We start from the raw sequence: 22,569 nt of genomic DNA, 5'->3' as shown, positions 1-22,569 counted from the left end.
TTTAAATATATTAAAATAGAAAACAGTCATTTTAAATTGTCATAATATTTCACAATATTACTATTTTTTTAATTGTTTTTTATCAAATAAATGCAGCCTTGGTGAGCAGAAGAGACTTATTTTAATAACATAAAAAATCTTACCGATCTAAAACTTTTGATTAGTAGTGTATATATTGTGAGTATATTTAACTTAATATTTTTTCCTCTCTGTGTCATTTTACTTCTAGCTTCTTTTCTTTTCATTCATTCTGCTTCATATGTATTGGCAAATATATGTTATGACTCAAAGAGGATGGCTTTACTGGAGAAACATTAGGAGCTGGCTAGAGGTGACATTACATTACATTCTGTCTAATACATTTTAACATCATACTATGTATTTTTAATGACTTTACTCTGCTAATTACTGTATTTTTTTTTATATACACAGGTGACAGTTATCATCTGCAGTCTTTTACGATATATCTGCTCTGTGTACAACTTTATGCTAAAAACAGAGAGGATTGACTTCCTTCAGAAGGAGGATTTTAAATTACCTGTTGATCTAAGCCCCATCTTCTTTTGTGAGCAGGTAGGACATATCAGTTTAATTCATTATACTCTATTCCTAGTATCCCACTATGTGAATATGCCATAATGTGAAAAAACTGCAGATGAACATTTCAAGAAAAAAACAAACAAAAAAAAAACATACAGTTAAATGGCTCAAGTGAACTAAAATTTTCTAAAAGCGCTCTGAATTTAGCAAATGGTATTCACTGGCAAACAGATCATTTTAAATATGAATGTATATAATTCACAGCTTTCTCAATCACTCCTTGGTGCTGTTGTGAACTTGCTTCTCCTGAAATGTGTGTCCTTACTACGACTAAACAAAGCAGTAGCAGCAGCTGTGTCTACCTGGGATCTGATCTTCTCCAACCTGCTTTGGTTACTGGTAGCCTATTGATTTACATAACACAATATGTTAAAATCAGTTCACCCCATTAATGTAACCGAAAGCTACTTCCATTAAATGACTTTCTTTATTTCTATTTAGGCACCTGGTGTTATTGTCGCAGTGGCCCTCTCTGGTCTCCGCAACTTGATCTTTTATTCATTCCCATTTACTGGTATCTCTAGATCTGCTTATTTGCTCTTCACTCATTTCTTTAGCTTGAGCCACTTTAGTGACATTTACCTCCAAACCCAAGTCCCAACAACACTTTATTTTGGAGCTATATTTTGCACTATGATTCCATTGAATGCTATGGTATGTATTGGAATATCAAATATGTATTATTTATGATACACTGTGTAAATTTAAGTGCAGTTATATCTCAGTTTACTTTAAAGTGTAACTTTTCATATTGAAACTATACCTCCTAGACTGGATGACATAATTTGAACTTGATTTGATATCACTCTAAAATAGTTTTTCCCCCTTCAGGTAATTGCCACCCTTACAATTTTTGTGAAACAAACAAAGACAACTAAAAAAAGAAAACATTTACTGACTCTCTTTGAGATGATCTATTATGTCAAAGACATGGCTTTAATCATTATTGGAAAATCCAGTCACAAGCAAACTGACCATCATGTCCACAATAATGTAAGCACTTCCTGCAATCATTAATACAGTTTCTAATATGTAAACGCTACTGTCTGCATCATTGTTGAGATTTCCTCCCACAGAGCTTTTACTTAACAGAGTTCGAGGATCTCATGGATGAGCTGTTGTTTCATCTCTGCACCATGTCAGACAGTCTCCACAACACCCTGCCAGCAAAAGAAAATCTAATTGAAACCCAGAGCAATTTTTCTTTCCCACTTACTGACCATGTTTATTACTCAGACTCAGAGGTGATTATTTTACTTTTGCACTGCACTCACATTATTCACACTGCACTGTGCAAACACATATGTATGACACTTATGTGTGCACGTTGTATATAATGTTTATTAATATTATTAAATGTTAAAGTTGATAATATATATTAAATTGCAACAATTGCATATTGTTGTTTTGTATAGAATATAACTTTTTACGGAAACTGTGTGAATAGCCAGCCACACAGATTGGGGAAGAAGCACAAACAATGCCTGGATGTGAGCAGTGCCTCATTTTTGTCATATAAGGAAAGCACTCACAGGTAGACTTGTTCTCTAAGTCAAATACAGTAGATAGATGATGTACAATATGAATGAATGTCAAAATCTAATACTGTAATTCACTAATTAAATCACTTCAAGATTACCACCAGAACACAGAATGTCTGAGTACTTGCATCAAGGCAGAGGAAGAACGATGGAGAAGAGCCTTTCAAGAGGGCTGAGGAACTTCAAAAACCACCTCAAAGATCCTGTCAGAGAGTCAGAAGAGATTGGACAGGCACAGATTCTTTCTTCAGGCAAGCAGATCCATTGTGCCCCAGCCGAGTGGAAGGGCATAGTGTCCTCTAAATCAAACCCAAGCAGAGTGGCAGATGAGCATAATTATGCCCTCAAGACTCAAATCATCACACAAGTGCAAAGGCACGCAGTTCATCCAGCTCATGCCAAGGATGCTGGACAGTCAATCGAGAGAATGGACAATTCTGTAGAAGAGCAAATGGTTATTCCAGGTTACATTAAACAACGTATGTAATACAAGAAAAAAAGTACTTGTAAGTTCTGTAAGATAAGCATTTTCAAGCCATATGAGTTTCCTTAAAATTTTTACTTTATTAAAACTTAACTGAACACAGTCATACCTCAAACTTGATATTTGATTTGAAGTTAAATGTGTAAAGGCTAAAGGACTACTACACCACAAGGACATGGCTTGTTTGACAAATTGGACAACTGTGACTTGTTTATTAATAGTTTAATAATTTTCTTAAAAAGTTCTAAATTCCCGAGGGAGGCCCTTCACTTGTGAGTTAGCCATTATTACAAATATTTTTATTGATTTTTTCATTTTCGCCATAATGACTCGACTGACCAGTTTATTTACAATTTTCTTTAAGAGAATCAAATCAAACTTTCTTTTGCCAATTTACATTTCTACATTCATACAATTTTAGTAAATAAAACTTTTACATGTCTACCCTTTTTGTCTCGTTTACTGTATTACTACTCAGGGAGTAAATAACTTAAACTGAAAACTTAACATTGCTCAATAGAAACAGGATGCCTCCTGGTTACTCTTCCTGGATCTCCTCCTTTCCCTTTCCTTAACATCCAATCAGATTGTAGTCCATGACAGACCACCCAATTGCAGTTTTGAACGTGCATGAGCTGCAGACTTGAGTGGCGATCGATGATTGGCCAAGTCTTTGTGCTACCAGCCAATCAGAGCGTGGCAAGTCAGACAAGTTCAAGTAAAGGTGTGGGGATTGGGGAAGCGAAGTGATAAAATAGCATTGAGAGAAAAATGCGTGATGTGCGATGAGCTGAGCAAAAATCATTTAATCCAAGCGATATCATAACTATCACAGTATTTATTCCTTTGACTACCGTTAGCAGTGTATGCACCTCGGTTTAAGCCACCAAGCTAACTAAAGGAGGCGTGAATATTACAGACCATGAAGAAAATAACCCTTCTATTGATTGTGCTGCTTGGAGTGACACACTTCATATTACCAAGCCGATGCGAAGAAGATGCCAAAGATGGTAAGATATCTCTTGCAGGATTTTAATATCTAAAAGTCTTTTGAGTGTTTTGAGATATTCAGAGCTGTTGCATTTGCTAGCAAGCTTGATGCATTATTGTTGTTTAGGGCAACACAGCATGTTAGACTGTTGTGGAGACCATAAAGAATCAAAGACAAACTCAACAAAGACTTAGGAAAAAACTAAGAAAAGTATCGAGGAAACAGGAAATAATGATTTAGCTTAATCCATTTCATATTTGTTCAATATTTTAGATTCAGCTGAAGATCTAGGAGAGGAAGATGACGATGATGAGGATGAGGATGATGCAGATGACACTGAAGTGAAGGAGGAGAATGGGGTGCTGGTGCTGACAGATGAAAACTTTGAAACTTTTATGGAAGGCAAAGACACAGTATTGGTGGAGTTCTATGCACCATGGTAAGTTACCCCCCCCCCCCCCCCCACATCAGTAGGAGACAAGTCATTGCCTGTCAAAGACCTTGGTCATGTAAATATTAAACTTTTTCAGGTGTGGCCATTGCAAACAGTTTGCTCCTGAGTATGAGAAGATCGCTCAGACACTAAAGGAGAATGACCCACCTATTCCTGTGGCAAAGGTTGATGCCACTAAGGCTAGTGCTCTGGGCAGTAGGTTTGAAGTGTCTGGATATCCCACCATCAAAATACTTAAAAAAGGGGAGCCGGTGGACTATGATGGGGACAGAAGTGAGCATGGTGAGTGCACTTAAACTTCATTTAAATGGATTTTCTTTTTTTATTATTTGTAATCAGTTTCTTTCCTGGTGTATTGTTAATCAAGCATGGTTTTAACTTTCATTTTTCCAGCCATCGTGGAACGGGTTAAAGAAGTTGCCCAACCAGACTGGAAACCTCCTCCAGAGGCCACCCTAGTCTTGACTAAGGATAATTTTGATGATGTGGTGAACAATGCAGACATCATTCTGGTGGAGTTCTATGCACCTTGGTTTGTATATTTAGTCCCATGCAGCTTATTTATTAACTCGGCATGTAACCTCTTTGCCTTCTTTCAAAACCATCAGTGTGTCTTTTTGAGAATACCATGTTTAAATTCAAACAGGTGTGGCCACTGTAAGAGACTCGCTCCTGAGTATGAGAAGGCTGCTAAAGAGCTCAGCAATCGCACTCCTCCTATTCCACTGGCTAAAGTAGATGGCACTGCAGAGAGTGATTTAGCGACGCGGTTTGGTGTGTCTGGCTACCCAACCCTTAAAATCTTCAGAAAGGGCAAAGCTTTCGATTACAATGGTCCACGGGAGAAGTTCGGTAGGCATTCACCTGTTGTCTCTGTGACTTGGTGAATCGTTGGGAATTTCAGTCTCTTTATTCTTTTTCTTCTAGGTATTGTTGATTATATGTCAGACCAGGCGGGTCCTCCATCAAAGCAGGTGCAGACACTGAAACAGGTTCAGGAGATCCTCAGAGATGGAGATGATGCTGTTATTGTAGGCGTTTTCTCCAGTGAAGAAGATGCAGCATATGAGATCTATCAAGAAGCATGTGTGTATTATGCTGTCTGAAAGTCTTCCTTCTCAAATGAATGAGATTTAATCTTTACTTTTCAATTTTTCTAACAACTTGTTCTCTTTTGCTGCAGGTAACTCTCTGCGAGATGACTACAAATTTATGCATACGTTCAATAATGAAGTCGCAAAATTCCTCAAGGCTTCACCTGGTGAAGTTGTCATGCTCCATCCAGAGAAGTTTAGGTCTAAATATGAGCCAGCATCTCATTCACTAACAATTAAAGTAAGTTCTGCATATTTAATGTTTCTGTGAGATCTTTGTAAACCAAGCATGGCACTATTTGTTAAGGTGCGGTAACATTACCGGTAAGGTGGGCAAAAGCTGGTAATAAGTTACTTTCAAACCAAACCATTTTCTGTTGGTCAATGTGGCAAATTCACATGACCAACTCGAACCCGTTGCGAAATCCGTGTGGGCAAGGCTTTCGCCCTCAAGTTAAAATTCCTAATTGCGTATATTCCCATTTAATGACTGGATTTTGCCTGTGAACTATGGTAAATGTGACAAACCCCAATTCAAGTTTCCCTGAAAGAATTTCCCTGAAGAATTTTTTTTAATTTTTTTTTTTTTCCCTAAAGGACTCCACACCTGCTTCAGAAGTTCAAGACTTCTTCAAGAAACACATACTACCTCTGGTTGGACACAGAAAACAGAGCAACGAAGCAAAGAGATACACCACACGACCTCTTGTGGTTGTTTATTATGGAGTGGACTTCAGTTTTGACTACAGAGTTGGTATGTAGCAAAGCCGTGTAAAAGGAATTAAGATCATACCTGTAGCACACAATGCAAATGCCTTTGTTCACTACTGACACACAAATGATTTCCACCCAGCCACACAGTTTTGGAGGAGCAAAGTGCTTGAAGTAGCAAATGACTTCCCAGAGTACACATTTGCTATTGCGGATGAGGAAGACTATGCTGATGAACTGAAGAGCCTTGGACTCAGTGAAAGTGGGGAGGAGGTGAATGTTGGAATTCTTGGTGAGGGAGGGAAGAAATATGCCATGGAGCCAGAAGAATTTGACTCTGATGTGCTCCGAAGCTTTATCATGGCCTTCAAAAAAGGTAAGTTATTGGTTTATGTATTCCTTATGAAATGGACATGGTTGTACAACTTAAGGCTTAATAAGAATGATTGTTGAAATATTGAGTTAAATATTAAGCCAGTATTGTAAGAGGTTTTTTCTAAGTCTTGCATTGGTGTTGTTTTGCACTACTTATGTTGCCACAAAGTTCAAATTGATGACTACATATCTTTTCTTCTCTGACAGGTAAGCTGAAACCTATTGTAAAGTCTCAGCCTATTCCCAAGAGCAACAAAGGACCAGTGAAGGTTGTGGTGGGCAAGACTTTTGATGACATTGTCATGGATTCAAAGAAAGATGTCCTTATAGAGTTCTATGCACCATGGTGTGGCCACTGTAAAAAGCTGGATCCAGATTACACAGCTCTTGGAAAGAAATACAAGAACGAGAAGAATCTTGTCATTGCCAAAATGGATGCCACTGCTAATGATGTGCTCCACGACAGTTATAAAGTAGAGGGCTTCCCTACGATCTACTTTTCTCCCAGCAACAACAAGCAGAGCCCAGTCAAATTTGAAGGCGGCAAAAGGGACTTGGAGGAATTGAGCAAATTTGTGGAAAAACACGCCACAAAGTTATCACACACAAAAGATGAGCTATAAGAGATTTATAGAAACCATGAACTTTATATAAATGCAGTTCCCTGAGAATGGAAGTATTCTGGGGGCTTGGAGACCTTTAGAAAAGAGAATGTTTTGATTTGTTTTTGTACTTTCTTTTGTTTCTGGGATCAAAACATTCAGTATTTTCATTCCAAACCAAGCACTGTTTATTAGGTTTATTTCTCCCAAGTCTTTTAAATAAAATAATGTAAAAATGTAAATGGAGTGGTTGTCATAAATACGCTGTGGTTGTATACTCAATTCTTGATGACCAGCCTACTTAATCTCATCTGGTTGTTAAATCTTGATGTTCAGTATTCAAGTCCAAACGTTCTGTCAAATGCTTCAGAACAGTGCTAATATACACTCATGGTTTACTGTAGTACTGGAAATTTGCAAACCTAACCTCTCCATGTCATTTGCCCAGTATGGATTTCATGTTTGATGAATCATTAAAATATTGGTGTCTGGGACACTGAGCCTGGAGATTGTAGAATATTTTTAAAAGCTTAAATGGTGATAATGTGCTATAAAGGAATAGTGCTCAGAAACCATTGGTAAAATGGTATTCTCACTTGAAACGAAGTTGAGACAGAGACGGTCCTGTAAAAAGCAGCTTTGATACTTTAGGCCCAGACATAAAATCAATCTGACTGATTTTAATCACATTTATAAATCTGTATTACAAATGCTTATAATAATTTGCTAAAATTTTCCAAAGAAAACTCAAATTTGGTCATCTGACTTTGTTGCCAGTTTAGAAAATCAGTTCAATACTTAATACTCTTAAAAGAGAAATTGTATACAATTATTTAGTGATTAAACATTTAGTTGGCTGTATTTATTTTACTTTTAGGTCAACAATACATGGATTTTTTTCAGGCAATTTCACTTTCTATGGCAGAAGGAAGGGACAGTGTCAGGCAGTAGTTTTTCCACCTGGGGCTTTGGGCCCCCCTCCAATGAAGCTACAGGCCCTCCAACTTAAACTTAAAAAACAAAACAAATACGATATTGAAATATGATACTGGTCAGAATTATTTGCTCCCTTTGTAAATATCAAAGATGGCTGTAAAAAAAATCTATCTGCATTGTTTATCCTTTTGATATTTTATTTAAAAATAAAAATGCAAAAATCTAACCTTTTATTGAAGTAAAAGAGTTGAAAGTGGGGGAAAAATCACATTATGAAATAGATCTGAAATAATCTCCAAAACACATTGAGAACAATTATTTCCCCCCTTTTATTAAATACTTTTTACAACCTCCTTTTTCCAAGATAACAGCTCTGAGTCTTCTCCTATAATGCCTGATGAGTTTGGAGAACACCTGACAAGAGATCAGAGACCATTGCTCCATACAGAATCTCTCCAGATCCTTCAGATTTCCATGTTGGCGCTTCTCTTCAGTTCAAGTTTGGGATGGCCATTGCAGATGCTTGGTTTTGTGCTCAGTGACCCATTTGTTTTGATTTCGATGTTTGTCTGATCACTGTCCTGTTGAAGATCCAAACATGGCCCGTTATAAGATTTCTAGCACAGGCTGTCAGGGTTTGATTTTGTATCTGTTGGTATTTGATCGAATCCATGATGCCATGTATTAAAGATGCCCACAGCATTAAATATACAGCAGAGTATTTCATGTTACACATGGGATACTTTTTTATCCCTGTATGAACCAAACCCATATTAAGTGTTTTTGCTGTCAAAAAGCTCTTTTTTGTTGTTGTTTGTTTCATATATGTCCACGTAGAACGTGTTAAACTGCAATATGTCCCTACATATGGCTTTGGACTTTTTAAAATAATATATTGTGGCATGGTGTGGTGTCAGGGACCATGTGATGATGCATAGAGTAGTCTCTGCATCGTTTTTCGAACTGTTCAAAAGAACCGGCACGGGGAAGTGATTCGGACTGCCCATCACTATTGATGTCATTGCCCCCGTTTGGAGTGGGTGGTACTTAATGAACCGGTTGACCCAAGTCCAAACACAGTCTACAGGAAGTCGAAAATAGACTGACATGTTGAATATATCGACTTACTGGCCATATGGAACTGTTTTCTTCCAGTATATGCCACAACTACATCGTGCTTTTTCTTCTGCCTGTACAAGAAGAAAGTAACAAAAGCGGCTAATTTGAGTTATTTTTAACCTTAAATAATACTACCAGCTGATAGGCCTCTCTGTATGTTTACAGCATAGGTGAGATTCTTTTTCTTGAGAAAAATGAACGCCTATCTTGTGTACATAATATTTATGCAAATTAGTAAATATTGAATCAAATCTCACGATTTGAAATTGTGAAATTTGTGTCAAGCGATAATAAAAACCGTAACTTACCAGAAACTGTACCATGTAAACATTGTAACATGTTGTCACTAAACCTAATACAATTCTGTTTAGTTACTAAAATGTTTTGACAATCACAATACACTTATTGATATTTTAATATCAATATAAGATATTTTCTTTTTACATGATCCCCCCAATCAATAATTCTCACTCCAAGCTAAACTCAAAAGTTGGCAGCCCTGCAAAAGCGCAAATCTTTGCATTATACTATATCTTAAATAGATGATTAACATCTGCTGCTCTTTGCTAATGTTATTCGCGGCAATGATAAAAATCCGAAGACTGACAATAAATGACATATTGCGCGGCGGTTTAGTAGTTTTACAAAACTGTATTCGTTGAAATACATTTTGAAATTCAAAATGAAGAACAAAGAGAACTTCTTCGCATGTCCCCCACTGCAGTCACGCATCCGATTCGCCCAGTCCCTGATAGGATCTAACCAATCAAAACTCGTAACAATGAGCAGCTCGAACATGGCTTGTTCTGATTGGCTCATCTGTTTGGCGCTCGTTGATTCTGCAGTGCGCGAGGTGGGCGGCGAATTCTGAGTATAAACGACACACTGAGCGGGTTTGAATACTTACAGAAACGGAAAGATTAAAAATTGACATACATTTCAAATTCGCTTACAGCCTGTCACACTATAGAGAGAGAAAGACGCCTGACGAAATAGATGCTAGAAGAGCTAAAGGCGAATTAAACGCCTGTCTTTTGTTTATCGAGGCTCGCCGGTATTGGTAACGCGGACGCGCGGAGGTGAAAGGACCCTTTACCGCGAGCTAGCTTAGTTAGCTAGCTCAGTTAACCGCTCATCTTCACTTAGGGACGGCGCCGACAGACTGACGGGAAAAGTCGTTTGTTTGGATGTGGACTGGTCTCCTCCTTCAGGTAGGCTCTAGAAGAAAACAGCTAAGAGACAGTTGTCTCAGTGTTTGTGAAATCACATTTAGTTTCTGGTTAAGACAGCCCAGCTAACGTTAACCAGTTAGCGACTTTAAAGAACTTTGAATTGAAACACTGCAAGGCCAACAGTCGTGTTAGGTTTGATTACAGACAGTTAGTATACAAATTGTGCCTGTTATACTCTACTGTCAAGTCATAATGAAGTTTAAGGGATAATTCAGTAAAAAATGAAAAATCTGTCATCATTTACTAACACACACTTTGTTCCAAACCCGTATGACTTGCTTTCTTCCGTGGAAGGAAACAGAAGGGGTATGTAGTCACCATTCACTTTCATTGTATGCAATGGAAGTGAATGGTGACTAAGACTGTCATTCTGCTTAACATCTGTATGTGTGTAACTCAGAAGAAAAAAAGTCACACAGGTTTAGAAGACCATGAGGGTGAGTAAATGAAGACAGATTTATCAATATTGGTTGAACTATTCCTTTAGCATCGCAATTGTAAGCCTTTTATTAATTCATACGTGTCATTTCTTAATTGTTATAACAAGACCTACTGATTTCGTTAAGTTTTGTGAGAAAACATTCCTTGAAACGTGCTATAAGGTTTTGTTTCAGTTTTCAAGTAGACGTCACTTCAGTATGTTTGTTACACCAGCAGGGGCGCTATTGAGAGCATACACCTGTCACACCAACACCCGGGATAACAAATCCCAGCTTTGGAAATAAAGGTGTACCCTAATGCAATTGCAGGACGTTTCATATGAAGTTTATTCATGGATGATAAGGGCTATTGCCCCAAATTTCTCATCTTACTACATTTAGATTGAGTATGTGATTTTTGTGTTGTTGCGGAGAAGACTGGGAAAACTTGTGAAGTTACAAGTGGCACTTTGTCACTGTCTTGCACGCCACCACATGGCTCAGCCTACGTATCCGCAGCATGTTAGATAATCTCTACAGTAATAGAGGTGGTTTTGCTCAGTGGTTCTCAGAGGAAAATTATGTTCTTTCATAGCTCAGGAGGCTTTAAGGAGCTCTTAGGTATGTTTCTCCCAAACTATCTCCCAAAATGCTTTATGACAAATAAATTAGGAGACACTAATAATTCCATTGATATACAGTAAGAGTACATAACCATAAATATTTTGGTTCAGCATAGACCTTAGTCTTGTTTTTATCGGATGGGCAGTTACTACTAAGTATGTTTTGTAAACAACATTGAACACACTGTTCTTTTATCTCTCACAACTCTTTTACATTAATGTCAAAAAATAAGAAGAAAAAAGAAATCTTTGAGTTCATTTTGAAATCTGGCTTGATTGCAGTCTTTTATGGTCTTTGGTGTTTTATGCCCCCAACGTCGCCTTCCAGGCAGCGAGGGGATGGGTAGGTTTAAGGTTGAGGGTAGGGTTAGCTGCCTCTAAGGAGCCATTGGGGGCATAAAACACCATCGAGCGTCTTTTATCCCAACAAATCTGAGCACAGGCCGAGACATTGTTGAGATTGCTTATGAAATTTGCGGCAAAAGTCTCTATTTATTCTTATTGCTGTCAAAGAGAAACAATTGAGATGTTAAGTAAATATCATATGTAATAACTTTCAAGCCATGTGGCAAGAGAATTGATCTGTCACTTCATTGCATATGAAAACTGTGTGTGTGTTTTACTGGTATACATGGTATACCTCCATGTTGTATGTTTCTTTAGTGTGCTTACAATGAAATCTAAAACCATACTGTATGTCTATAGGGAAGCCATGGGATTAACCGGGAGGAAATCGGAGAAGGGTCCTGTTTGCTGGAGGCGGCGAGTGAAGTCTGAGTATATGCGACTGCGGCAGCTCAAACGTTTCAGGAGGGCAGACGAGGTCAAGGTGATCCATGGGTTTATACAGCAGAGATTAAGCTGCTTGTATAGTCTGGTGTTGGTCATGCATTTAGGTGTCACGTGATGTGGACAGTGCAAATGCACTGTTATTTTGTATAACATAATCACAATGTTGGAAACAATGTTGTCTGCCTTTCTACTGGAGGTTCTCACATTAACATTTATTTTCTTACTGTACAGAGCATGTTCAGCTCCAACAGACAGAAGATATTGGAGCGTACAGACATATTGAACCAGGAATGGAAACTGAGACGGATACAACCTGTTCATATTATGACACCTGTGAGCTCCTTGCGTGGGACCAGAGAGGTTAGAACAAATTCTCTAATTCAGATTCTCCTGAAGTGTGTTTTTAATGCCACTCATGCTTTTGCCATTTTCCTCAATGTCATTTATTTTTTCTTTCTATGTCTCATTTCTTTTTGTGTTTTGCCATGTGTTTTTGGTCTTTCGAAGTAAATGGTGTTTATAGTAAATTGATCATTACTCTGCAAATGTCTTAGTAAATGACTTTTTAATATTACCTTTCAAAAACATAAAGGTGTGTTATAAATAGTGACTGTCATTGAGATCTAACACGACTGAATCATTTTGCAGTGCACTGTTGATAGTGGCTTCTCAGAGTTCTCCAGACAAGTCATTCCTCTCAAAACGCTGAACGCTGTGGCCTCTGTGCCTGTCATGTACTCATGGTCTCCACTCCAGCAAAACTTCATGGTAAAACCAAATTCCTTGTGTATTAGCAGAAATCAAAGTATTAAAATACAGGCTTTTAATCTAGTATTCTGTTTAAGGTTGAAGATGAGACAGTATTGCACAACATCCCTTACATGGGTGATGAAATCCTTGATCAAGATGGCACCTTCATTGAAGAACTTATTAAAAATTATGATGGAAAAGTTCACGGAGATAGAGGTTAGGGATCAGTTTTTTCTTTTCTTTTCCATATTCAAATGATTTGGTGTGTTTTGTCTTTTAAAGTAATACTTCACTAAAAACAGTGGAAAGCTATTAAAAGGTTCCACAAAAAAAAAAAAAAAGAGCATAAAGTTTTAGTATGATGTAGATGACTAAATTGTGACAATTTTCATTTTGGGGGGAACTATCCCTTTAAGAATTGAGTCACAGTTATCTGCTTCAGCAGAGCTAACATTTACACAGTTGCAAAAATCCCTATAATAGACCAAAAAAGGCTATTGATTTCTTGCCCTATGTTTTGCTTTGTGTGTAGAGTGTGGCTTCATAAATGATGAGATCTTTGTGGAGCTAGTGAACGCACTTAATCAGTACAGTGATAATGAGGAAGATGATGAAGAGGAGGATCAGCATGATTGCAAGTTTGAGAAGATGGACCTCTGTGATGGAAAAGATGAAGCTGAAGATTCTCACCATGACCTACTGATTTCTGAGAGTAAGAAAATTTAAATGATTTTTAGAGTAAAGTATGTAAAAAAAAGTCTTCTTAGAATCTGTTTTGATACAGATTTTAAGAAGTTAAAAAAAAAATTCACACTTTTTTTTTTTTTTTTTTTTAAACATGCTCTCAAAGATTTATTGAAGTGCACAGTAACATTGTTAAATTTATTAGCATTGTAGCATTTATATATATTTTTGGGACAGCAGATATTTTTCCTGTTCAATGCAGTTTTTTTTAAACAAATCTATAACATGTCCTTTAGTGCTGACAATAAACAGGCATTTTATTACATGATGCTACATATTATAGTATCTCGTTTTATTATACAATTCATTCTTTAATTAACTCTGCTTTCTTATTTTATGCAACAGGTCACAACAATGACGGGTCAAAAAAGTTTCCCGCTGATAAAATCTTTGAAGCCATTTCTTCCATGTTTCCTGATAAAGGTTCAACTGAAGAACTCAAGGAAAAGTATGTCAGGAAACAACTCCTGCAAGGAAACGTTTCGCATGATTGATAAATTTTAAAGGGCAAATAATGTGAAGCTTGCTTTCAAAATGTGTAAAAAAAAAAAGATTAATATTTAGATCTCATCCATCTCACATTATTATTATTATTTTTTTTTTTTTATCAAAGTACGATGGTTTGTGATCATTTTAATTTGAGATATTATATCTTTTTTGCAGATATAAAGAACTCACGGAGCAGCAACTCCCTGGGGCTCTTCCTCCTGAATGCACCCCTAACATTGACGGACCAAATGCAAAATCAGTGCAAAGAGAGCAGAGTCTGCACTCCTTCCATACACTCTTCTGCAGGCGTTGCTTCAAATATGACTGTTTCCTTCACCGTAAGCAATGAAGCAAATGCTGTCCTTGGATCTTTAAAATCAGATTAGCCCTTTTTCTGTGCAAATATGTCTTTTTTTTAAAAAATGCATTCCTCTTTTGATTTACAGCTTTTCATGCTACTCCAAACACATACAAGCGTAAGAACATGGAGAATCTGGTGGACAGCAAACCTTGTGGCATTTATTGCTATATGTATATGGTTCAGGCAAGTGCATTTCTCCACTTAGTAAAGTCTGCCAGTGTATGATAGATATTGTTAACCCTGAAGCCTGGATTAAAGGTACACTATGTACCGTAAAACTTCAAATAATAGTCCGGGCTTTTATTTTCCCAAATCGCCGAACTGCACCGGCTTGTATTTGAGACAGGCGTCTATATGAGACAGGCCTTTAATTTAGTGTTGAGATGAGCATGACAGTAGGAGGTTACCAAATCTTTGTTTGTGTTTAACAGATCAGTTAATGTAAGAATTAGCCTACTATATTTCTGTATGTCTAAAGGGGGTCGCTGTCGCACACCAGACGAGAAGCGCAGCGCCACGTCTTTGAAATTCCAACACATTATTCTCTATGAGTGTACATTCTCAAATCGTCGTTAATGTATATACTGACTTCACCCTGTGCTGCAATATACATTCAGTTTTACATTCATTAACAGAAATCAGCTGCTTGAATGAAAATTGCTGATGTTATCGGATTTTCAGGTGATATTCTCAATTCATTCAGTTAACGGACGCTCTGAGGTAAAGTGAATTCAGACTGCAGCAGACTAAGCAACGATTGTATTTTATTGTTCAGTACAATCATAACATAGTACAGACATGATCTTAAGACATGACAAAGTGCGCGTCCGGTGTGCGATACCTCGAGTTGTCATAGACGTGACGCTGCGCTTCTCGTACGGTGTGCGACCCCCTTTAGATTATTGGCAACATAAAAAAACGAAACGATGTGACAGCCATGGGCTGAACAATACAAGTTACTGGTAATATCAATCGAGCCTATGAACTAGTTGCCAGAAACACATCAACAAGAAAGAATGAAGGGTACCCTGTAAAACAACTGCAATCATGTGATACAAAAGAACCCTATTCATCACTATCATCATCACCGCAATCCTCAACTACAAGTTGGCGAATTCCTCCTCCTCCTCCTCGCTCTCCTCCACTTCCCTCTCCGGCCTCCGCTAACTCTGCCTGTCTTGCTTGCGCTAACAGTTCCCACCCAGATGCGCAGGGCTGTCTTGCGTGCGCAATCTGCTCCATAGAACTGGCTTAAACAGACGATCTGACGGGTTTTAGAAACTAAAAAACAGACCGGGCCTCTATTTGAGACCGGCCTTTATTTATCCAAACCTGTAGCCACACCAGGCGTGTAAAAGAGACAGGCGTCTATTTGGGACTCGGCTATTATTTTAAGTTTTACGGTAACTTGGCCATCTTGTGGTTAAAAAAACAAAACTGCATGCATTTTGCAGAAGAACATTGTTTTGGTTGTGCTTTAGCTCTGCGTGACTGTGTGGATGAATATGACTCTTCAGTCTTCACAATAGATAATGCTTCACAATAAACTCTGTTTGAGAGCTACATATGGCAATTTATCTGTTCAATAAAATACCTTACTCACTCGTTGAGTAATAAAAACGACATCTCTGCGCAAAGCATTTTACGACATTTCAAATCACTCAGTTTTCGCCATCTCTGAAAAGCCAAGCCAATGTTGATTCTCTTTTTATTACAAGCTCTGTCATGCTCTCTTTTTGCCAGCAGTCTCTCCTCGGTTTTTTTTTTTTTTAAAACTCCGAGGTCTGAGATTTAGCATGCTCCATGTCACCCTTTCTCGTTCGTTGTGACAACTAACCTATGCCACTCCCACACCATGCATGCGCCAATTTAGCCGGAGCCACTTTTCTCTATTTACGGATATGACAAGACATGCATGGGTGAGTGACGTATTTACGCAGTTTCTCGTGAAAATCATTCCGACAGGTCTAAAATATAAACGCTTATAATATGCTTACCATAGTGAATCATGGTAAGACAAAAATACTTTTTGGAAGACGGATTGATGATGTTGACTCAGTTAAATTGTTCATTTTGAACAAAAACTGTTACATAGTGTACCTTTAAGTATGTGTGGTTTGAGTTGGTTCTAAATTGCAATTGCAATCATAGTTTCATTGTGAAAGTGTTTGCACTTTTTTTACTCTGATTAACCCTCGCAATGGCATACCTCTCTCCTCAGGATGGCATGGTTGGGGAATACCCACCAGGGGTGGTTGCTGAGCGTGCCAAGACCCCTTCTAAGCGCACCGTAGGCAGACGGAGAGGAAGACTCCCGAACAGCAGACCCAGCACCCCGACGGTTAGCACTGAGACTAAAGACACAGACAGCGACCGAGAAGGAGGGGCAGATGGAAACGATTGTAATGATAAAGACGATGATGACAAAAAGGATGAGACCACAAGCTCCTCAGGTAGTGATCAAGGCTCTATGAAATGTAATCACATCGATGGGGTATTTGATTGGGTGTTGTCAAACATCATGCTAATAACGTCACATAATCAGTAATGCCACAATTGATTTTATATATTTGTTTTGGAGCCATGAAAATGTATTTATTTGATTTATTTTATTTTTTTTGTTATTCTGTTCAGATTATATTTTATTTCCATTTAATCATTTATCTTTTTTTATTGTTGTACAGAGGCAAACTCTCGCTGTCAGACTCCAGTGAAGTTGAAGTTGAGCTCAGAGCCTCCTGAGAACGTGGACTGGAGTGGCGCTGAGGCCTCTCTCTTCAGAGTGCTCATCGGCACTTACTATGACAACTTCTGCGCTATCGCCAGACTCATTGGCACAAAGACTTGTAGACAGGTATGTGCACCTGAGAAGACGGGTTTTTGATGTCACATTTTAAATTGCAGTGTTAATAATACTGTTTAATGCTTACCAACTACATAGTTGCTGTGGAATTATTTTAAGGAGCTGGTAATTACACATTACCACAAACGGTAATTAAAAGAACAGTGCTTTGAATTCTTGTTTTAAGAGTTGTTCCTGTTTTGGGACTTGTCAGGTTTATGAATTCAGGGTAAAAGAATCTAGCATCATTGCACGTGCACCAGCGGTAGATGAAAACACTCCTCAAAGGAAGAAGAAGAGGAAACACAGGTATGTCTTTAAAGTGATACTTGTAAGAGTCTGACTACCCTTCATTTTGTGTTTCACTTTCAGTATTTCCAATATCATTGGTGCATTTAAATCACGTAAAAACCCTGTTGTTCTTTCTTGGGTTCTTCTAGGTTGTGGGCCACTCATTGTCGGAAAATTCAACTAAAGAAAGGTTTGTCTCTTTACTGTGAAAGGCCAGCTTGTACATTTAGATGGCAAGATTGTGCGCTCACTATTGTGAAAATGTAGTAAGAATGCAAGTATGCATTTTTATGTGAAATTTATGCTCTCAGATGGCTCCTCCAATCATGTGTACAACTACCAGCCATGTGATCATCCGCGCCAGCCGTGTGACAGTTCTTGCCCTTGTGTCACCGCCCAAAACTTCTGTGAGAAGTTCTGCCAGTGTAGCTCGGAATGTGAGTATACACACACTAGGGCTGCTCCGATCGGTATCGGCCAATAATCACATTCTATGACTCGATTGGTAGTCACTAAATTTGGCCGATCTCACGAACCGATTCCAATTTGATGACTTAAAACACGCTGTGATGTCAAACTTTACTGTCGCAGTCACATGTCGTTCTAAAGAAACATCACGCCTCTGTCATTTGCTCTCGGTGTCTAAGACACACACACACACACACACACACACACACACACACACACACACAGACAGCAGACAGTGACAGGGAAACTGAGCGCGTGGTTAACCGCGTCTGTCCTCATTCAGGTTAAGTCATATATTTGTGAAAAAATCAGTTTGCCATCAGTTGTCAGAAGAAGAAAGCGATATCTTTGTCGTAGGATCACGTTGTTTACATTTAAGGGGATTTTTCCATGACTGGAGTCAGCGCTGTTCAAAGCATTGAATCAATACCATTGATCTGTATGAAGTGAAACATCAGCTTCAGCGTTTTCCAGGTGATGCGTCGCTCGTCGATTAAACCTTGTAAAGTGGCGCTCAGTTAATTTCAACACCTTGTTTTCATTCATGAGTTTAAGCGCAGTAGCTGAATGAAGGTTTACCCATGATGACTCACTCATAAAGACAGTCCCTTGCCACCACCTGCTGATCTTACAATGTAACTGCATTGATTGACAGCCTGCAATTATGTTCAGTTTTAAAGTCTTTTAGGCTTTTTAATAATACAAAGTATCCTAATATGGATAGTGTTTTGCGGAAGCTCTGTTTTTAAAGGCCTATTAAAATGCTTTTTTATTCGATTCTTTATTAAAACAACAATTACAACAATAATGTAAATAATATAACCAAGACAACATCTGTGGTATTACTTTATCTGGAAAAAAAGAAGTTAGCAGTAACAGTCAACGGAGAGCTTGCAGATCACTTATGTAAAGCTTGTATGATTGGGATTGGCCAATCATGATGACAAGAAATCGGTACTCTGTATCGGCTGCAAAAATCCTGATCGGAGCATCCCTAACACACACAGACCGACACCAGTTATCCAGCTCAAGCATGCACATTGTGACACCCGGTTTGCACGGAAACACTGGAAAATAATCTGTGGTTTGGGATTGGAAAGAGAAAATACAGTGTAGTAAAGGTTTCTTATTCTAAGTTGAAAGCATTTCATTTTGACCTACTTTTTAAATCAGTTGTTTTTCAGCAGAGCTCTTGAGTTTGAATGATTGACACTGAATGTACATGTATAGCTTTTAAAACTAAGGTAAAGGTATTGTGTGTTCATATGAAGCGTTCCTTTTATAACAGCCATGTTTAATTTGAAAATGTCATGTCTGGAGTCAGGAGTTATTTTTCTGTCTCTGCAGGTCAGAATCGGTTTCCAGGTTGCCGTTGTAAGGCACAGTGTAACACCAAGCAGTGCCCCTGTTACCTGGCCGTACGAGAGTGTGACCCAGACCTGTGCCTCACCTGTGGGGCAGCTGAACACTGGGACAGTAAAAACGTCTCCTGCAAGAACTGCAGCATCCAGAGAGGAGCCAAAAAGGTGCGTTTTATTCTGACACATCGGGATGAAGATTAGTGTCATTATCCTCAAATATAAACATAGTTGATATTCTGTTGCTCGACTTTAGTTGATACACTCACTTTTCTTTATTTATTCTGGGTTTTTTAGCACTTGCTACTGGCTCCGTCTGATGTGGCCGGATGGGGAATCTTCATCAAAGAGCCGGTTCAGAAGAATGAGTTCATTTCCGAGTACTGTGGGGAGGTGAGGTGTTTATATATACGTGTATGTTTTGTTTTTTTACACGTCTGTTCATCACGCAGAGTGATGCGTTTCCTTTTAACATGATACTAGGTACTTGATATATACATGATACTTTTAATCAATTCTCATTTTTACGAAATAACGATTCTTAAATCCCAAGAATCGATTAGTCATCCTGTTTTCAGTTGATGAATGAATGGAACATTGTTGTGCGCATCCCATCCAAATCGCAATAATCTTTCTGCTTTATTATTATTGATATGAAACAAAGTCTCAGATTTCAAATTACGTCCATTTTCTAACGAAATTCAAAAACATAATTACCGTTTTGGCGCTGTGGCGTGAGATCGCTCTGGTGCAGCTCTGAGCTCAGCTTAAGAGAAGCAGCAGCGCTGAGCGCACATGACCTTCTCTTCCGCCTTAATAATACCAGTTACTGCACGAAATAAACATGAATGAGCATCTGAAAGTGTTAAAAGATGGAGTACAACTTATCGAAGTCCGTATCATGTCACATGGAATCGCTCAATCAGTGTTTCAACCGTGGAAAGACGTCAGTAAACAATGTCATGTAACTTCACATTTACCTCAGAAAAAACATATCCAGTGACCATAAACTCGTTAGTCAGCTAGAAAAATTAACTCTAGAGAGGAGCATTTTGTTAAATATATGCACCATATTACATATTCATTATAATTTTTAATGTTCTTCAATATTTAACGCATGTTTGAATAAATCTGGAAAGTTTTTTTTATGACAGCCACCATTTAAATTTTTATATAATTTCATATAACTTTATTCTAAAAATAAATGTGTATTTTAAGTGTTTGTGTACAAATCAGTTAATTTTTACCTTCAATATTATAGTAGGCTACAACTGGCTCCCATAGTTTACAATAATAGTTAAGAGATTTGTTTTCCTTGAGAAAATTTGCAATGTATTGTACCTGATATCCAAAATAATCAATATCGAATCGAATCGAAATCGAATCAAATTGCAAGCTTGTGTCAATATACCCAGCCCTACATGATAGTTTCTATTTTTCCCTGCTAGATCATCTCCCAGGATGAAGCGGACCGCAGAGGCAAGGTCTATGACAAATACATGTGCAGCTTCCTGTTTAACCTTAACAATGGTAACTAACCTCCTCCTCGCAAACATTGGCTGTTCACATCCCCCTCACTGGCTGACAACCTGCCACCTTTTCACCCACAGACTTTGTTGTTGATGCAACTAGGAAAGGAAACAAGATCAGGTTTGCCAACCACTCTGTGAACCCCAATTGCTATGCAAAAGGTAAATCACTTGATATTATGCTAAGATGATGTAGAGTGTAAAATGTGACATCATGGTGTGTTCCTCTCTGTCTCCACAGTGATGATGGTTAATGGGGATCACAGGATTGGCATATTTGCTAAGAGAGCCATACAGACTGGAGAGGAACTGTTCTTTGACTACAGGTAAAAAAATAAATAAATAATGCACAGGTTTGTTTTCTTGAAATGAATCATTTGTTCAGGAGCAATTTCTAAAATCTACCCTAATGTTTTCATATCCCTTTCAGATACAGTCAAGCCGACGCTCTGAAATACGTGGGTATTGAACGTGAATCGGAAATTCCATGAAGCCATCTACCTCCTTGAACAAATGCCTTAACTCTTCAGGAATTCTCTCTCCACATGCATTTCCAATACAGTTAGATACAGTTTTATAGGACAAGGACATCTAATTGAAAAGGTTTTAACAGTAATATTTGAAAGATTTCCTTTTGTCTTTTCTTTCTTTTTTTTTCTTTCACTTGACCAACAGGTTTACTCTGGGATACACTTTCTGATAGTAACTTGAACATTCTGTCTTGTTTACAGCTGGTTTTATTAGAGAGCCATTTTATTATGGCCATTGTTTTGTATTTGGATTGTAGTATTTTTTTTTTCTTCTTTTTTTTTTTTTTCCTTAAGTTATTTTGACAATATCTTCGGACCAAATTTCACATTCAAACCGGCTGTATGTTTGTAATGCAAAACCTATTTATACCACACAATCCCCAGCTCAGTTTTAAAGTTTGTTCTTTGTGCAAACCAAAGCCACTGTCACTGTTTTGCATGTAGATCTCTCCAGAATCATGCTGCAGAGGTATATTACATGCATTTTCTGGTGCCAATGCGCTGTTGCTGTGAAGATTAAACAACATGGTGCGTCAGGAAAGGAGGGTAGACTCAGTATCATATTTTTGCGGTGCCTTCACATGTTTAAAGAACACTGAATAGTTTCTTGAATTAGATTTCTTAAAATGTTGTTGAATGGTGTACTTAAATTGTTGTATGCATGAACAAAGGTTTCAAATGGAGTTGGAATCAGGTAACGCTTCATTCCTCACTGTACATGTTTTCTAAGGTTTATCCAGACACAGTTGCAGCTATGTACTTTAGACATCACTAAATGTAAGCAGATAAATTAAGGTGCTGTTTTTGTCCCGGGTTACGTGAAAAAACAATCACTTTTCTTTTTTTTTTTTCTCTGAACGTGGGATACTGTAAAATCAAAGCAATAATACCAGGCTTGACTCCAGAAGTTTAATGTCCCTATTTATTTTGTGTAAACAAGTTTTTATAATTTATTGATGGCTATCGTTTTATTGCTGTGATTTGTCTAGTGAATATTAAGGAGTTATTTCTTAGGAGCTAGATAGACTTGTTTAGCTCTCTTTAATTCATATTTCTCCTTTGAATCTGTCGAGCCACTCTTGTTTTATATACTCTTCTTCCCTGAGGGGTTTTGACCACTCCATCTCCATGCTTTTGCCTCCAATTACAAGGTGCTGTTTAATTGTTTACAGGGACTTGTTAAACGTGATGAAATAAACATTGAAAACAATTGTTTTTGCTGTACTGTTCAAGC

At 37.9% G+C, this 22,569-nt stretch overlaps 3 protein-coding genes across 4 annotated transcripts; all 3 read left to right on the top strand.

Moving 5' to 3' along the window:
- The first annotated feature begins 242 nt into the window (after positions 1-242).
- On the top strand, positions 243-2,672 carry LOC307153258 (polycystin-1-like protein 1). 2 transcript variants are annotated; one of them, XM_079862561.1, is made up of 8 exons: positions 243-331; positions 433-573; positions 805-939; positions 1,042-1,254; positions 1,432-1,593; positions 1,677-1,844; positions 2,016-2,134; positions 2,235-2,672. In XM_079862561.1, exons 1-8 carry the CDS (start codon positions 260-262, stop codon positions 2,626-2,628), a joined length of 1,404 nt encoding a protein of 467 aa, XP_079718687.1. In that variant the 5' UTR covers positions 243-259; the 3' UTR covers positions 2,629-2,672. The 2 variants fall into 2 exon arrangements, with proteins under 2 accessions (XP_079718687.1, XP_079718688.1); XM_079862562.1 differs by lacking the exon at positions 243-331 and having other exon boundaries at positions 494-573; positions 1,042-1,075; positions 1,158-1,254.
- A 592-nt stretch (positions 2,673-3,264) lies between these two features.
- On the top strand, positions 3,265-7,359 carry pdia4 (protein disulfide isomerase family A, member 4). Its single transcript, XM_079862601.1, has 10 exons — positions 3,265-3,635; positions 3,890-4,055; positions 4,147-4,352; positions 4,464-4,602; positions 4,717-4,922; positions 4,998-5,156; positions 5,254-5,405; positions 5,762-5,918; positions 6,018-6,251; positions 6,458-7,359. The coding sequence occupies exons 1-10, from the start codon at positions 3,548-3,550 to the stop codon at positions 6,871-6,873; spliced, it is 1,923 nt and encodes a 640-aa protein (XP_079718727.1). The 5' UTR covers positions 3,265-3,547; the 3' UTR covers positions 6,874-7,359.
- A 2,391-nt stretch (positions 7,360-9,750) lies between these two features.
- On the top strand, positions 9,751-22,550 carry ezh2 (enhancer of zeste 2 polycomb repressive complex 2 subunit). Its single transcript, XM_079862598.1, has 20 exons — positions 9,751-10,118; positions 11,887-12,010; positions 12,205-12,333; positions 12,622-12,741; positions 12,819-12,939; positions 13,256-13,435; positions 13,813-13,915; positions 14,131-14,294; positions 14,403-14,500; positions 16,539-16,770; positions 17,002-17,171; positions 17,374-17,468; positions 17,600-17,640; positions 17,762-17,887; positions 19,266-19,444; positions 19,574-19,669; positions 20,725-20,806; positions 20,887-20,967; positions 21,047-21,131; positions 21,236-22,550. Exons 2-20 carry the CDS (start codon positions 11,894-11,896, stop codon positions 21,294-21,296), a joined length of 2,280 nt encoding a protein of 759 aa, XP_079718724.1. The 5' UTR covers positions 9,751-10,118; positions 11,887-11,893; the 3' UTR covers positions 21,297-22,550.
- The last annotated feature ends 19 nt before the right edge of the window (positions 22,551-22,569 follow it).

This window comes from Squalius cephalus (assembly GCF_949319135.1).
Source record: "Squalius cephalus genome assembly, chromosome: 25".
NCBI classification, from domain to species: domain Eukaryota; kingdom Metazoa; phylum Chordata; class Actinopteri; order Cypriniformes; family Leuciscidae; genus Squalius; species Squalius cephalus.
Note: the sequence above shows the minus strand (reverse complement) of the source record. Positions and strands in the feature narration are given on the sequence as shown.

Coding starts and splice junctions, on each gene's coding strand:
- pdia4 (XM_079862601.1), top strand. CDS start 3,548: ATGAAGAAAATAACCCTTCTATTGATTGTGCTGCTTGGAGTGACACAC. Junction 4,353..4,463: donor TGGGGACAGAAGTGAGCATG/GTGAGTGCACTT, acceptor TCATTTTTCCAG/CCATCGTGGAACGGGTTAAA. Junction 4,603..4,716: donor GTGGAGTTCTATGCACCTTG/GTTTGTATATTT, acceptor AAATTCAAACAG/GTGTGGCCACTGTAAGAGAC.
- LOC307153258 (XM_079862561.1), top strand. CDS start 260: ATGTATTGGCAAATATATGTTATGACTCAAAGAGGATGGCTTTACTGG. Junction 574..804: donor CCATCTTCTTTTGTGAGCAG/GTAGGACATATC, acceptor TATAATTCACAG/CTTTCTCAATCACTCCTTGG. Junction 940..1,041: donor CCAACCTGCTTTGGTTACTG/GTAGCCTATTGA, acceptor ATTTCTATTTAG/GCACCTGGTGTTATTGTCGC.
- ezh2 (XM_079862598.1), top strand. CDS start 11,894: ATGGGATTAACCGGGAGGAAATCGGAGAAGGGTCCTGTTTGCTGGAGG. Junction 19,445..19,573: donor TCCAGAGAGGAGCCAAAAAG/GTGCGTTTTATT, acceptor TGGGTTTTTTAG/CACTTGCTACTGGCTCCGTC. Junction 20,968..21,046: donor CCCCAATTGCTATGCAAAAG/GTAAATCACTTG, acceptor CTGTCTCCACAG/TGATGATGGTTAATGGGGAT.